The sequence below is a fragment of the Mytilus galloprovincialis genome, chromosome 3, assembly GCF_965363235.1.
Source record: "Mytilus galloprovincialis chromosome 3, xbMytGall1.hap1.1, whole genome shotgun sequence".
Classification (NCBI taxonomy): Eukaryota; Metazoa; Mollusca; class Bivalvia; order Mytilida; family Mytilidae; genus Mytilus; species Mytilus galloprovincialis.
Window position 1 is genome coordinate 31,071,820 of NC_134840.1, and position 15,902 is coordinate 31,087,721.

The window sequence follows — 15,902 nt, forward strand, 5'->3', positions numbered from 1 at the left end:
TCAAATAAAATAGTGCATACGTACATTCGATTTCTTTGATTTGTACGAACGAGACCTTAGAAATTGGAGTCCTCTAATAATAATGCTACATGTTGATAGTCATAGTTATATCACTATTACATGCAGAGTCATTCTCCTGCCTTCCTGAAATCCTGTGATAAAATTAGGTTGCTAGGTTTCAAATACTACTGTCAGTAATGAGTCCCAATATAACAAACATTAGCCTATTTACATGACTTTTCATTAGGAAATGACATGGAAATATCAACACCTTTAGGTACACTAACATTATATAACAAAGCTAGCTATCAAAACCATGTTAAGTGCACTTTTCACTATACCAGACATTTTAAACATTATCCTTTAGATGAAGGTGTGTCTCTTTTTAGTAAAATAGTATCATTCAATATCTTGTTCATTTTAGTGTGTGCAGTTTGCTTTATCTTTGTGAAAAGACTGAAATACTTCAGTAAGAGTTATTAATAAAAGCCAAGTCATTTTCTTTTCTGATTAAAACAGTTGTCAGTTTTTCTGATTGCCATATTTGACAAACAGGTTATAAAGAAGTTATCTACCAAGTTTTTTCTACTTCAAATCCTTTCTGTCTGGTGTATTTGAGTAATTTAACTTTTTAGATAGATGTTTTGAATTCATAACTGATTATTCTTAAAAGAAGAATGAAACTTAAAATGGATGAATGTTTTAAAAATATTAAGGAACATATAACACTGAGTTAGTCATCCATTAGTCTTTTTGAGGAAACAAATTTTACCTCCCCCTCCCTCCCCCAAAAAATGTAATTGGTTATAACCTTAATTATTATGACAATGAAGTGCAGGCCTTGTGAATAATTTTGAACATAGCTTACTGTCAATAGTTTTTTGTTGCAATAAAAGAAAGGTTTCCAGGGAACCTTGTGTTTTCCTTGCAAATATCATAAACATAATGTTTATAGCCGTTTATCAGTCAAAATACAAAAAAAATGTAAATTTGCACAGGATGCATTCTTGTTTATAAAGAAGCTTCTTTATAAGTTTTGTAAAATGCCACAAAACTTTGACATTCATTAAAATCTTTCAGACTGCACCAAAATTTTGACCACAAAAAAACAACTAAGGCCAATGATTGAGTGAAGGTTGTCTCAGGCAAGACAATATCAGGAAAGTAAACAGTATGTGCATGGTGCAACATACAGAGATCTATAAGTATGTGAAGTAAGTTTATAGTAGTTATCTCCCCTTAGAGTGATGGAATCATTGTTTCATAGTTAACATTCACCTTTCTAGAAACATGTTTAATTGAGGTCTGGGGCTGGCATGTCAATAACTGCTAGTAGTCCTTTGTTAATTTATGCAGTGGCGGATCCAGAACTTTTCCTAAAGGGGGGGGGGGGGGGGGGGGCCCGCTGACTGACCTAAGGGGGGGGGGGGGCTCCAGTCATGCTTCAATGATTCCCTATATAATCAACCAAATTTTTCCCACAAAAGGGGGGGCCTGGGCCCAACAGGGCCCACCCCCCCACCCTGGTTCCGCCTTGCTATGTATCATTGTCATTTTACTTTATAGTTTGTTTTGTTATCTATTCTGACATCAGACTCTGACTTCTTTTAAACTGAGTTTTTGCTGTGTGTATTGCTATGTGTTTCTTTATTCTATATTGGCTGGAGGTATAGGGGGAGGGTTGAGATCTCACAAAACACGTTTTATGAACCCTGCCGCATTTTTGGTCCTGTCCCAAGTTAGGAGCCCTGGCCTTCGTTAGTCTTGTAATCTTTCAATTTTCGTTCATCTAAATGTTTTGAAGTTGATTGTGACATCCATTTTCACTGAACTAGTTCACAATTTTATTAGGGGCCAGCTGAGGACCACCTCCGAGAGTGGGATTTTCTCGCTGTGTAGAAGACCAATTGGTAGCCTTTGGCTGTTGTCTGCTCTTTGGTCGTGTTGTTGTCTTGGAAAATGTCACATATTCCCCATTTCAATTCTCAATTTCAAATCATTGTTACATTACCACCCCCTTTATAAAATCTGAAATTTCTAACCTGCAAGTATTCCGTTTTGTCTCTTATTCTATACAATGCAGCAAATCTGCATTTTCTATGTATGTTTTTATCCATTTTGGTCATATTATTTACAACTTTTATATTGATTACCCTCAAGGTTATCATAACCTAATCATCCCCCTACTTTTTTTGTTGACAGTTATCATTTCAAGATTATATTGTCAAGTTACTGCTTGTAAGACATTACATTTAGACCAAACTAAATTATGTATATGTTTATCTACTAAATTGTCACCTTTTAGAAGTTCAAATATATGACTAAGAGTAGAAATAGAGTGATGACCAATGATAACTTGCATTTCTTTTAGTAAATCAAGATTATCTTTTCTTGCTGATCGACAGTGTGAAAACTCCAATAGTTTCTAGTGTTTCTTACAATGTTACTCTTTATAGCATCATTTCTATCATTTCATCAAAGAAACACAATTTTAACTATCTTTGACAAGACAGACCTATTAAACTGCCTGCAGCTTAAACACTAGGATGTACAGAAAACAATCTTAGAGCGCATTTGTTTCTAACCTAAACGATGTAAACGATTACGCGCGTAGTCGTTTAATCCATTTGTTTCTTACATTTTTTGGTCAACGTTGATATCGTTCACATAAACGATGTACGAGCAAAATAGTCGCGTAGTCGTTGATCGTTTATCGTTGAGACGTGTAAACGATAAATTTGTTTCTGCATCTGTCGTTTAAATAATTACGAGCACGTGTTGTTTTCGCAAAGTTCTGGTTATTTATTTCCCGCACTTTTACCTGTTTGTTTACAGCGCGTGAGTGTAATCTATTTCTGTCTGACAACGTGGGGTCGATTAAGTTTATCAAACGATGTATTTGTTTCTAGCAGCTTAACATTTACTAAACGATAGTCATTGATGACAAAATTTCGGGTTAGAAACAAATGCACTCTTACTGCCCTTACCCCCTCCCCCCTTTTCCCCTACTTTTACTACTCTCCTATCCCATGTCATCTATATCTTCTTCCTTTAAGCAAAACTATGTTGTACATGTATCTATCTGTATCTGGATATCCTGTTCAATAAGGAGAACATAACTGATGGTCCACTTCTTCTTACCGTTGTTTTTTACCCCTCCCATACTAAGTCCCCTATTATTCTTACCTTAGATAAGATGACCATGGTTCTACCTGTAGCTGGCTACCTGTAAGAGAAAAATCAATAGTAAATCAATGATATCATTAAATATTTATCTTGCTGTATAATTTTTCTCCTGTAATTACTGCTGGATTTGTGTTTTTACACTTGGTCCTTTGTTTACCAAATGTGAAAATATATTTTTATTGTCCTTAGCTTACCGGCCCTTAAATGATAAAAAATATCAAACAGAAAGTCAAAGGGTGATTGCTAATAAGGTTATTGAGTTCATCCTGTGAATAAACATATGTAGTGACTGAAAAAAAAAACATCTCAAGACTCTAGAGTATGATTTTATTCTTTGGGTGAGATGTGTCAAGGATTTTTTAATGAGGCCTGATAGTGGTTCAGCAATTGATCTTGTTACCCAAGAGTAAAAGACAAACATTATTAACAAAGTTAGTAATATGGATCAGGAAAACTGACTATCCAGGCATCATACAAAAATGCTTTGTTGGAATGTCTTCAATTAAATAAAAAGTATATGGAAGGCTCATGATCCTCATCTTTGTTTTAATACCATTCATGTATGGGAGATAAGGGATATAATTACGATACTGTTGTCAAGTCATTAAAGATTGCATATTTTGGCGTTAATATTGAGTCACTGATAAGGTCTTTGCATCGGAACTAAACACATCTATTCTAAAAACAGTTGTTGGCATGACACGGGTTATGTTCTCATATATGTTATGATGGTATGATACTAAACCCCTAACGGGAAGGATTGTGCCTGATGTTCATATGATGAAATCATAATCTTTCAGTCAGTTTAATTGAAGTCTGGAGCTGGCATGTCAGTTAACTGCTAGTAGTCTGTTGTTATTTATGTATTATTGTCATTTTGTTTATTTTCTTTGGTTACATCTTCTGACATCAGACTCGGACTTCTCTTGAACTGTATTTTAATGTGCGTATTGTTATGCGTTTACTTTTCTACATTGGTTAGAGGTATAGGGGGAGGGTTGAGATCTCACAAACATGTTTAACCCCGCCGCATTTTTGCGCCTGTCCCAAGTCAGGAGCATCTGGCCTTTGTTAGTCTTGTATTATTTTAATTTTAGTTTCTTGTGTACAATTTGGAAATTAGTATGGCGTTCATTATCACTGGACTAGTATATATTTGTTTAGGGGCCAGCTGAAGGACTCCTCCGGGTGCGGGAATTTCTTGCTACATTGAAGACCTGTTGGTGACCCTCTGCTGTTGTTTTTTGTTTGGTCGGGTTGTTGTCTCTTTGACACATTCCCCATTTCCATTCTCAATTTTACATAGGCCTTTACTATAATAAGATCATCATTTGAAATGCTCCTGTAAAGTTTAGTTAGATTGAAGGCATAGTCTCATAAACAATCTTAAAAACACTGTCATTGAATCTTTTTCTATCATTATAAGTACTTATATAAATCAGATAACCTGTCATTGAATCTTCTCCAATCAAAATACATTATTTAAATCGGAATGCTGGCCTGCAGATATTTTCACAAAAAATGAAAAAATTGTTTTTAGACAATGAATAGCAAAATAATGTATCATCCATGCATACAATGTAAACAACAATTTCAAAGAGATAAGATGGACGAAAAAAAACCCAGGATGTAACTGATACGTGTTGAACATCATAAATTTGTTATATAAAGCAATTTGTATAATTACCGGCCTCAAGATATTCTTTCTTTCCCAGTAACTTGAAAATTGCACATTAAAAGGTCTACTTCTCATTATAGAATCACCTAATGGCAATAAAATATACAATACAGGCTTGTCAATTTCATCTTGTTATCAGGATTTCTACCTGTTCTTCAGACCTCAGTACAATTCAAGGAGGGCTCATAAAACTTACTAACATAATAAAATAATATGGTCTCCTGCAATTATCAACAAATAACGATCTGTGAAATTCACCATTTGTATTGTCTGCAATGTTTTTCATTACAGTGGAGAAAAAAGTAAAATCACAAAAATACTGAACTCAGAGGAAAATCAATTCGGACATTGTCTGTCCAATTAGTACCATATCTTTATTAAAAGGTGTTAAACTATCAAATTAATCTCAAAAGTAGAAAGTTCATCTAACATCAATCAAGGATATAGTGAGGCATTGTTATAATGAGATTCTGAGGCTTTAAAAACTTATCAAGTATAAAACCTCCCAAAAGTATACAAAAGCATAAAGGAAACAACTGCTGGCATTATCTTCACCTAAATCTAACATCTTTTCAGGAATAACTTTTTTTATGTTTTGTTAAATTCTCATCATGAAAATACACGAGATGTTTGCCACTGGACATTGTAAGCAAAGAACAATCAATAAGCCAATTTCTTTATCATGATCTTAAAGTTATTCAAGGCCAGTTGCCCCTATGATAGCTATATATAGTTAAGTCATGAAAAAACCTTATTGATATTGATAACATAATTAAACACCAAAGCTTCAAATAATCAATACCTATAAACACATGTCACTCTTTTTTGTCAAAATCATTTCTATATCTGACACAATTATGATTGATGGTTGACAAATTATGTGTAAGAATTTATGTCAATTTTTTGCCCCTGATATAGACCTTTTTTAATTGATCTATCAAGAAAATCTGATATAAGTTTTTAACATGTATAAAAGGAAATGTTGGGTACATGTATATGTCTATGTTACAGCAACCCCCTTATATAATATATGTGTCTCAACAACCCACTACTATTTCAATGTGCCTCAACAACCCATTTCTAACTAAATGTGCCCTGACAAGCAATCATCTCTCAATCTGAAGGCAAATACAAAAAAGTCCTGACATGTACAATTTTCAAAGGCAACCATTTAATGCAAAAGTGTTCAACTGGATTGAAACCCAAACAATTTTTTATAAGTAATAATTCCACACACTAAAGAACAAAATAAAATCCAAATTTACAGGGATGACAAAATAAATCCTGGCAAATATTAATTTCATGAAAGTCTATATATAATAAGTCTATGGAGATTGATTGATCTATTATTGTTTAAGACGCCTCAAAACAAAAAGGCTATATCCCAGCAACTGAGTAAATGGAAGCATGATCATAATTGTCTATAAAATCAGTTGACCAGAACAAAAGGCAAAGTTGATCTATAAGTAGTCAATATATGTACTAATGTACCAAAATCAGATCACTATCTGCAGGCAGAAAGAAAAAGTCCAGACGTCTGGTTTATTTCAGGAGGTCAGAATAACAGAATTAGTAACAATTTATGCCCAGAACCATTAATGTCAGGGGCATAAAAAAGCAAAAGACATCAAGAAGACAACATACTGTCTTTAGTCCTAATTCTGATTTATAGGATGCTTGCTTGTATTTATATTTATCACATATTTGTTACGAATACGTCTGGTTTTGCATATGCAATAACCTCAAAATTGCCCGGGGCAAAAAAGAGCATATTGATATTGTGCCCCGATTCTAAATGACGTGACATCACTGCGTCCTTAACGATACGTTTGTGATAAAATGTTTAAGATTTTACCTTTTATCTTTCATTAAATTGTTATAATTGACCTTTTTTTTTCTCTTTTCTGCAGAAATTAAATATGTGATAAAAAGATTATAACATGTCTTTTCCATATTGGCCCTGGTATCATCCCTCGACCCATATCGGCCCTCGGCTAAAGCCTCGAGGCCGATATGGGAGTCTCGGGATGATACCAGGGCCAATATGGAAAAGGGCATGTTATAATCTATACATACAAATTGATAAAGGCAAAAAATATATTAGATGTACAAATGACAAATGTACAGACTAAAAGACAGTTTTCTCCAGAAAATCCTTTATATGTTTAATTTCATCCCAAAACATAATATTCAGCATCATAAAATTGAGAATGGAAATGGGGAATGTGTTAAAGAGACAACAACCCAACCAAAACGCACACAGCAGCTGATGGCCACCAATGGGTCTTCAAAGCAGCGAGAAACATCCGCACCCAGAGGTGTGCTTCAGCTGGACCCTCAACAAAAAAGTGTACTAGTTCAGCGATAATGGATGTCATACTAAACTCCAAAATATACACAAGAAACGAAAATCAAAAATCTGCATTACAATTGTTTTTTATCTATTGCTTATTAAGTTAATAATGATAACCTTTGTATTTTTTTGTGAAACAGCAACAGTTAGAACCAAAGGGTCCCCAATAATACATACCACGATATTTGTTGTAAAAATGTCTATTTTTAACTTCCTGTATTATTCTAACAAAATAATTCACAGTCTATCAACCATGTGTTAAAGTGAATATATAATTTAATGTCCCCTTAAATAATCTTCACTTATATCAATAATCAATCTCAACAGGAATCACTTTTTAAACCTCAATGACATAATTTGACAGTATTTATTTTCATGGGTGGGTTTATTTTCTTTGTATTGTGTGTTTAAAGGCTAAATTTTTAGTTTTAAGTAAGCTGGGTCAAAAAGTAGCATGTGATATGAGACAGAATTAAAACTCCCAAAGTCACATGACAGAGACAGACATACCCGTAGTTTCCTCATTCTGAATAGGTTGACTATATCATATACATATATCCAATAGGGTTATATATATAGGTAGAATGTGTACATAAATAAAAGTACAAATAATTTCAGAAAAAGCATTTAAATTTTATATTCATCAGTTATGAGTAAAATAAAATTTAATGATCCTGTCATGTCTCAACCAAAATATGCACACAGTCTTACTTTTCCATGATATTGAGTCTTTTCTACTATTAAAACCATTGAAAAGGGAACCCTTGTTTTTGACTTTTGTCCTTGTTTTTTTAGATTTATTGTTTTTTTTTTCTGCAAGAAGATGTTAATAAGACAGAATTAGTAACTCACGAAATTATTTTAACTCTGCTCCATGTTCATGTTCCTGCCTGAGTCAGTGATTATTGTAAGTGGCTGTAAGGGTCTCTTAATATTGTTTTTTTTTTTTATTTACAATTAAACTTGGTGTGGAAATAGGTCATCTAGAAATTTTATGGCGTCGGCACGAGCTGGTTGGATCGTGCAAATATTTACACATTGTGGTACACTTATTACATAATTCTCAGGCTCTTGTCTCTAATTTTTTAACATACCTTAATTTAACACACTGAGGACTTAGTATGAGGTACAAACATTTTATTACAAAAAAATCAGGGTTGCTTTCATCATATTGTCATTAATTTACCGAAAAACGTCTTCTGATTAAATGTCTAAACAATGGTTAAATAATTTTAACAATTCATTTTATCAACTATTGTCCCATTCCAGGATAACATTTTTTTTCAAACAAATTTCCAAGTCTCTGTATTTTAAATTGACTCTGCAACCCTAAATAAAAAATCACTGACATTTTGAGAAACAACTTTGATGGTCACTTTTAAGTTTTGTTAACGAATCAAAGAAAGTTCTATTGTAGTATTTTGTAAATAGCTTACATATATAGGAATATTAGCCTTAAAATGATACACATTTACTCCCTATCAATTACAATTATTGTTGTTTTAAGCCTAATGAGTCATGAGAAAGGGTGTAAATAATTTTACCTGTGTTCTCAGGTGTGATCATGGGTAGACTTGTTATAAATAGGTGATCAATAAGTAATTGATATTTGAAAAACTTACATACAAGTTTATGACCATTTGTTAGTACAGTGTACAATGTATACTGTAGGCGTTCAATATGTGACTAAGTAAATAGGACTGCTTTTTTTCAAAACTAAAGATTTACAATCTGAATGATAAGAGTTTTTTTTATCTGATTAACATTAAATTCCATATTTATGAAATGTTACTAAAAATACATACATGTGTAGAAATTCTTAGATATGCTTTTTTTCTAGTTAAACAGCAAAGGGCCTATCTTAAATATTACATGTTACATGGCTGTTGAAGTGGCAAACATAATTGTATTGCTATCATCATGAAACAAGCAGAGGTCAATTTTGTTCCAAATAAAGTTTAAATTTGAAAACCCATCTTTAATGCATCCAATCTCATATGATCTGAGTGTACACATGGACTTAAAGTCCCTGGTGTACAGCTGATATTTTGAAACTTAATATTCACATATATCTATATTTTATGAATAAAATAAAATTGTTTGGCATTTGTCAACGAGGCAACAACCCAACGACATAAAAACAGAAAGACATTTTGAAGTCAAAATTAAAAGTCTTCAACAAAAGACAAATGTCTTTACAACATCTGTCATATAAGAAAGATGTGGTATGACTGCCAATGAGACAACTCTGCACAAGTGACCATATGACACAGAAATTAACAACTATAGATCTCCGTACAGTCTTCAACAATGAGCAAAGCCCATAACGCATAACACGTTCTAAATTGCCATAGATTCTTATAAAAAAGTGGTTTATAACATTGACTATCAATAGTTTTGGTTAGATGTACTATTGATACACCCCTTGTGTAAACTTTTACATCAGATAATATTTTCTACTTTTACATCAGATAATCATTTTATAATACAGAATGTAGTAGGTGACCCTCTTACAACTTTTTTAAATTCAAGTTATCAATTAGTCATTTTGCAAATACAACATTTGCAATTAACATCTTTTGCGTTCTTTAATAAGTTTCATAATTTTTCAAATTATTTGATTCATAATAAATTGGACAACATGTACATATAAATGATGCATCACATAAATTTTAATTTTTTTAAATTGTTTTTATGTTCTGTGATATATTACATGTATTACGATGATGATTTGTCTCCCCTGAGGGATGATTCTAGACTGATTAAAACATTCTTATCACGTATCTGTAAACCAGGTGTACAAACATTTAGTACATCTTTAACTTTTAAGGCCTTAAATTAACAACAATCTAAAAATATATATTGAATATTGTGAGAATCAAATTGAGAAAGTTGGCCATCAGGAAGAAGATAGAAATATTTGTGGATCTGGGGTATAATATTGGAGATCTATATCAATGTATCTGTCTAAAATATACCCATATGTATTAGAAAAATATAGGCAAACTGAATGAGGTCCAAACCCGGAAAATCAAGAATTTGCATTATTCATCATGTGAAACCAAGTTGCATAATTGTAATATTTATCTTTCATCTAATCCCAACTAACGATACAAAACTGTTGTGCTATTTCTTCCTGAAGCTTGATGAATAAACTTATACTAGGTAACCTGACAATTCAAGTTTTACTATATATGATGATCCATTTAAACAAATGGTACTGTCTTGTACTTCTAAGACAAGTTATTTGTTTATAAGGTTCTTGTCAGCTAATATACAGTGGCAGATAAACGATTTAAAAAAAGGTGGCAACAAAGAAGCCATAGGCAACTGTTCCTCACTCACTCACTCAGCAGTCAAAAAAACAAATCCATGACAATAAGGAGACTTGTGCCACATTAGGTATGCCACTGATATAAGGAGACTTGTGCCACATTGGGTATGCCACTGATATAAGGAGACTTGTGCCACATTGGGTATGCCCCTGATATAAGGAGACTTGTGCCACATTGGGTATGCCACTGATATAAGGAGACTTGTGCCACATTGGGTATGCCACTGATATAAGGAGACTTATGCCACATTGGGTATGCCCCTGATTTGTATACAAATATCTACAAATGATATGATTGGCTTGATTTTTTTAAGGCTTCATAATTAAATTAATCGTAAAAAATCCTACAGGACTTTAACAGCTTTAAAATGACTAAGCAAAGGTTAAAGTTCATCCCAATTCCCCATACCAAGGTGAACAAACTATCATCCTATGAAATGTACACAAGAAATAAAAACATGTCTTAAATTACAATAAACCTGAATATGAATAAAAGGATATGTGGGGCATAATGGTGATATATCCTTGATCTACACACTTAAACTGAAATAAATTGATTTACCTTCCGCCTAAAATTCTTAACACTCATTCAAACTACATGTACACTATATTTCAAACACTCATATATAATCTTTTTTTTTCAAATAAAAATCAATATTGATTGATGTACATTGAACTGGTTATATACCTAAGATTGAGGAAGTAATGAAAAAAGATTAGAATTTTTCTACACCACCTTGAAATGTAGAGGTTTAAGGTTATCTGAATATCAACAATGAAAAGCAGATATGCATGTACATTGTGACATACTTCATATATACATATCCTTATCACACATACTTACAAAATTTATTGTCTTATTTTATCTTAAAAACAAAAATATTTTTTAAAAGTTTTAAAGAATCTATTCATATTTATATTTCAATTATTAGAATCATCAGACACAATTCATAACAGTAGAACTATGAAAATGATGAGGTACATGTATAATATGATTTCTTTAACCAAGTTGGCTCAAATATCTAGTTACTTATTTCATTGCATTTCAGTAGAGATTTATGAAGAAATATTTATGGGATTTGTCCTTACAAAAGCCAACTTTAAGAAAATCACTAGATGTGCTTGGACTGCTTTGATAAACTGATGGACAACAGTAAAGCATAATGTGTGTTAATTCTGTGACAATTTGACAGGCATAACAAGGACAGAACATACACATGTACATGAAGTCAGGTATGCCATTGGTTCCTCAAAAAGGACTACACCAAGCAGCTTCATATATTCCAATTGGCTGTATATCAAATATATATATATATATATATATATATATATATATATGTGCATGTACAAGTATATATGTGTAATTTGTTACAGCCCTTAAACTAGAGGCTCTAAAGAGCCTGTGTCGCTCAGCTTGGTCTATGTGAATATTAAACAAAGGACGCAGATGGACTCATGACAAAATTGTGTTTTGGTGATGGTGATGTGTTTGTACTGAACATTCTTGCTGCTTACAATTATCTCTATCTATAATGAACTTGGCCCAGGAGTTTCAGTGGAAAATGTTATTAAAAATTTACAAATTTTATGAAAATTGTTAAAAATTGACTATAAAGGACAATAACTCCTTTAATAGGGGGTCAATCGACCATTTTGGTCATGCTGACTTGTTTTTAGGTCTTAATTTGCTATACATTATTGCTGTTTACAGTTTATCTCTATCTATAATAATATTCAAGATAATAACAAAAAAGGGCAAAATTTCCTTAAAATTACCAATTCAGGGGCAGCAGCCTAATAACGGGTTGTCTGATTCATCTGAAAATTTCAGGGCAGATAGATCTTGACCTGATAAACAATTTAACTCCGTCAGATTTGCTCTAAACGCTTTGATTTTGAGGTATAAGCCAAAAACTGCATTTTACCCCTATGTTCTATTTTTAGCCGTGGCGGCCATCTTGATTGGATGGCCGGGTCACCAGACACATTTTTTAAACTAGATACCCCAAAGATGATTGTGGCCAAGTTTGGATTAATTTGGCCTAGTAGTTTGAGGAGAAGATTTTTGTAAAAGATCACTAAGATTTAAGAAAAATGGTTAAAAATTGACTATAAAGGGCAATAACTCCTAAAGGGGTCAACTGACCATTTCGGTCATGTTGACTTATTTGTAAATCTTACTTTGCTGAACATTATTGCTGTTTACAGTTTATCTCTATCTATAATAATATTCAAGATAATAACCCAAAACAGCAAAATTTCCTTAAAATTACCAATTCAGGGGCAGTAACCCAACAACGGGTTGTCCAATTCACCTGATAAACAATTTTACCTCCATGTCAGATTTGCTCTAAATGCTTTGGTTTCAGAGATATAAGCCAAAATCTACATTTTACCCCTATGTTCTATTTTTAACCATGGTGGCCATCTTGGTTGGTTGGCTGGGTCACCGGACACATTTTTTAACTTAGATACCCCAATGATGATTGTGGCCAAGTTTTGTTAAATTTGACCAAGTAGTTTCAGAGGAGAAGATTTTTGTAAAAGTTAACAGACGACGCTGGACGACAACGGACGCAAAGTGATGAGAAATGCTTACTTGGCCCTTCGGGCCAGGTGAGCTAAAAAGAGGGATATTTTTAAAGTGAATCTTTTGAGAACTCTTTCAATTCAAATGGCAATTAAATCCAAATGAACAATGCTTTCTGTTTTCAGTTTTAAAATATGGTTGTTAACTTTTTTTTCTTCTCTTTATTTACATATTATCGTAGCACATCAATATGTGCCATTTAAACTATCATGTTGTTTTTTGGTGGGGGGCACTTTAATCATATACTAACCTTCAATTTGAGGAAAATGGGTTCAGCAAATTTAAAATTTATGATAAGCTATCATTTATATCCTAATGATTTTTTCAAATTATCTCCCTTGTACAATTTGTTTTGTTGATACTCATGATAAATCTTTACAGGAGCATAACAAATGAACACAGCTCAATAATCAACAAAAAGTGTTTGTGCAATTTTTTCATACAAAAGGCAGATAAACAGATGTGTCAGGAGCTCAAGATATGCCATGTACTGATGTGAAGATAAAATGAAAAGCTGATGAAGGCTTAAAATCAGATTACCGGGGTAAGTCATGTCAGTGAACTGCAGTCTGCAGAAAGGCTTGTTGTCAGCCCTTTATATTCGGTGAAAAGCTCATTAAAGCTTATGTTTGTACTCTTTGTCAATATGCCGAATCCAAATAAAGTTTTACTTACATGTACTTACTTACTTTGACATATCAAAATTATCATGTCAGTGAACTGCAGAAAGGTTTGTTGCCAGCCCTTTGACATATCAAAATTATCTGGAATGCAAAGTCTATTAACCCTTGATGTTTCCAAAAATGAAAACAAATTTCAGTTTAACCATGGAAGTATTATATTTAACAATTTATGGAAGTTATTAGAGTGGGACGTGTGAAATGCGGTCTGAAATTTCCAGGTATAAAATGTCTCAAAATTGGTGTAGAGACTAGACAGAATAAGAGATTAAAAATTTTGCAACTCAAATGGGAACTAATTTCTTCCACCAATTTCAATATTCCATATATAATGGCAATCTTTGACAATCCCCATTTCCATTCTCAATTTTATGCTCCATTGTATACTAACACCTTTTAACTCCGGATTTCATAAATTAGTTACCTTTTGACAGTTAACCTACTCTGTGGTAGGTTGTTCTGATAGTCAGTAAAAAAAATAACAGTTATATTTTTCCCCCAATTGTGCTATAAGAAAACTTTACTATAGCTCTTTTACTTGCTGTTACTTGACTGAGTTCTAGATTGTCCTATTACAAAGTACTAGTGTAAGTTAGCTGTTGAAAAATTATATACTGGGGGAAAAAATAATCACCTAGTGGTTCCCCAAATGCATATGCAATAAATTCAATATGTGATGGATGATTATATATTGATGCCCATAAATCTTCAAATAAACTGTTAGATCCTTTTCTGGGGAATTCTCTTCATCTCTTGAACTTGCTTGGAGGTGTCAACTTATCTCTATAATGGATTCTTCACTGTGACTTTTAGATGAAGAACAGCAATTTTTTTTAAAACACTGTTCATTGAGAGGATTTTGTGCCAAACAATAGCAGTCTTTTTCCATATTTTATTGGTTGAATGGACACATATGTATAAAAAAAAATCAATAGTTTTTCTTATTATGTTTGTTTGTAAACATTTTTTTCCACACACTATTTCAGAACTGATCAATACATGTATGCATGTCATGGCCGACTCACCTGTCAAATATGACAATAAATTAAAACAGCATCCTTTACCTGTTGATTAGACACGTGTTTAATGTTAATTTCAACTTACCGATTAATCTATATTTCACGTTTAATTAAGAGTTGGAGTAATTAACCTTAATTCTTTTTCACATTTTCATTGAACAAGAGTTACACATTCGGCACACCCATTCACATAGAGAAAACCTGTCGAAGTTCTAAACCGGGTGACGTCACAGGGTTTTGTTTTCTCTCACCTGGTGGTGTTTCCCAAGTATATTGCACGTAATGTTAATTTTCTAAGTCTTTGGTCAATCGCATTTTGTTATGGATAGGATAAATAAGTTTTTCATCTTGTAATGTTTACTTTATATTCTTTTTACCTGCATAAAATCACCTGTAAAGTTGCCATGACGTCATGCAACGAAAAACCGGAAGGCTATTATATTTAATATCGTTCAAAGGGAATTAACTCAAAAGTAAATTTTGTGTTTACTGAATAAAATAAATTCGTGATAAAAAAAAATGTCAAATACCAGGCAGGGACAGTCTACATACTGTCCCTCCTGCAAATATGTGGGGTTTTTTTTGTGTTATTTAAATAATACCTGATTAATCAATAAAGAAATGTTAAGACTTATATTTTATTATCTTTTTTTTTTCTTCAGCATACCATTTAAGATAACTTGATATTTTTCTCATAACTATCCACTGTCACTCCTTCGTTGTACATATGTTATTGTTGTTTTTCTTTGATTTGTTGCCATAACCATTTATTGTTAAAATGCGTTAGTGCTAATAAAGTTATCTTATCTGATAAAATTGAGAAAGGAAATGGTGAATATGTCAAAGCGACAACCACCCGACCATAGAGCAAACAACAGCCGAAGGCAACCAATGGGTCTTCAATGCAGCGAGAATTCCCGCACCCGTAGGTGTCCCTCAGCCGGCCCCTAAAATATGCATAATAGTACAGTGACAATGGACGCCATACTAAACTCCGAATTATATGTTGTCTTTGTGATTCATATCAATTGTAATGCCCTTTTAGTTCATATGCCCAATACT

The 15,902-nt window shown here is 32.8% G+C and overlaps 1 protein-coding gene across 4 annotated transcripts in view; it reads right to left on the reverse strand.

Annotated features, from left to right (window-relative positions):
* LOC143067694 (myosin-VIIa-like) overlaps nt 1-15,260 on the reverse strand; it is a 60,651-nt gene extending 45,391 nt beyond the window's left edge. Inside the window, exons 1-2 of one of the 4 annotated variants that reach the window (XM_076241159.1) lie at nt 15,218-15,260; nt 3,187-3,226 (exon numbers count right to left, since the gene is read on the reverse strand). In XM_076241159.1, the coding sequence (XP_076097274.1) occupies nt 3,187-3,204 (18 nt within the window). In that variant the 5' untranslated portion in view covers nt 3,205-3,226; nt 15,218-15,260. Of the gene's footprint in view, nt 1-3,186; nt 3,227-8,653; nt 8,677-11,113; nt 11,182-14,925; nt 15,072-15,217 lie in introns of those variants that run through there. The other 3 variants (XM_076241158.1, XM_076241160.1, XM_076241161.1) reach the window with 3 other exon arrangements.
* Between the last annotated feature and the right edge of the window lie 642 nt (nt 15,261-15,902).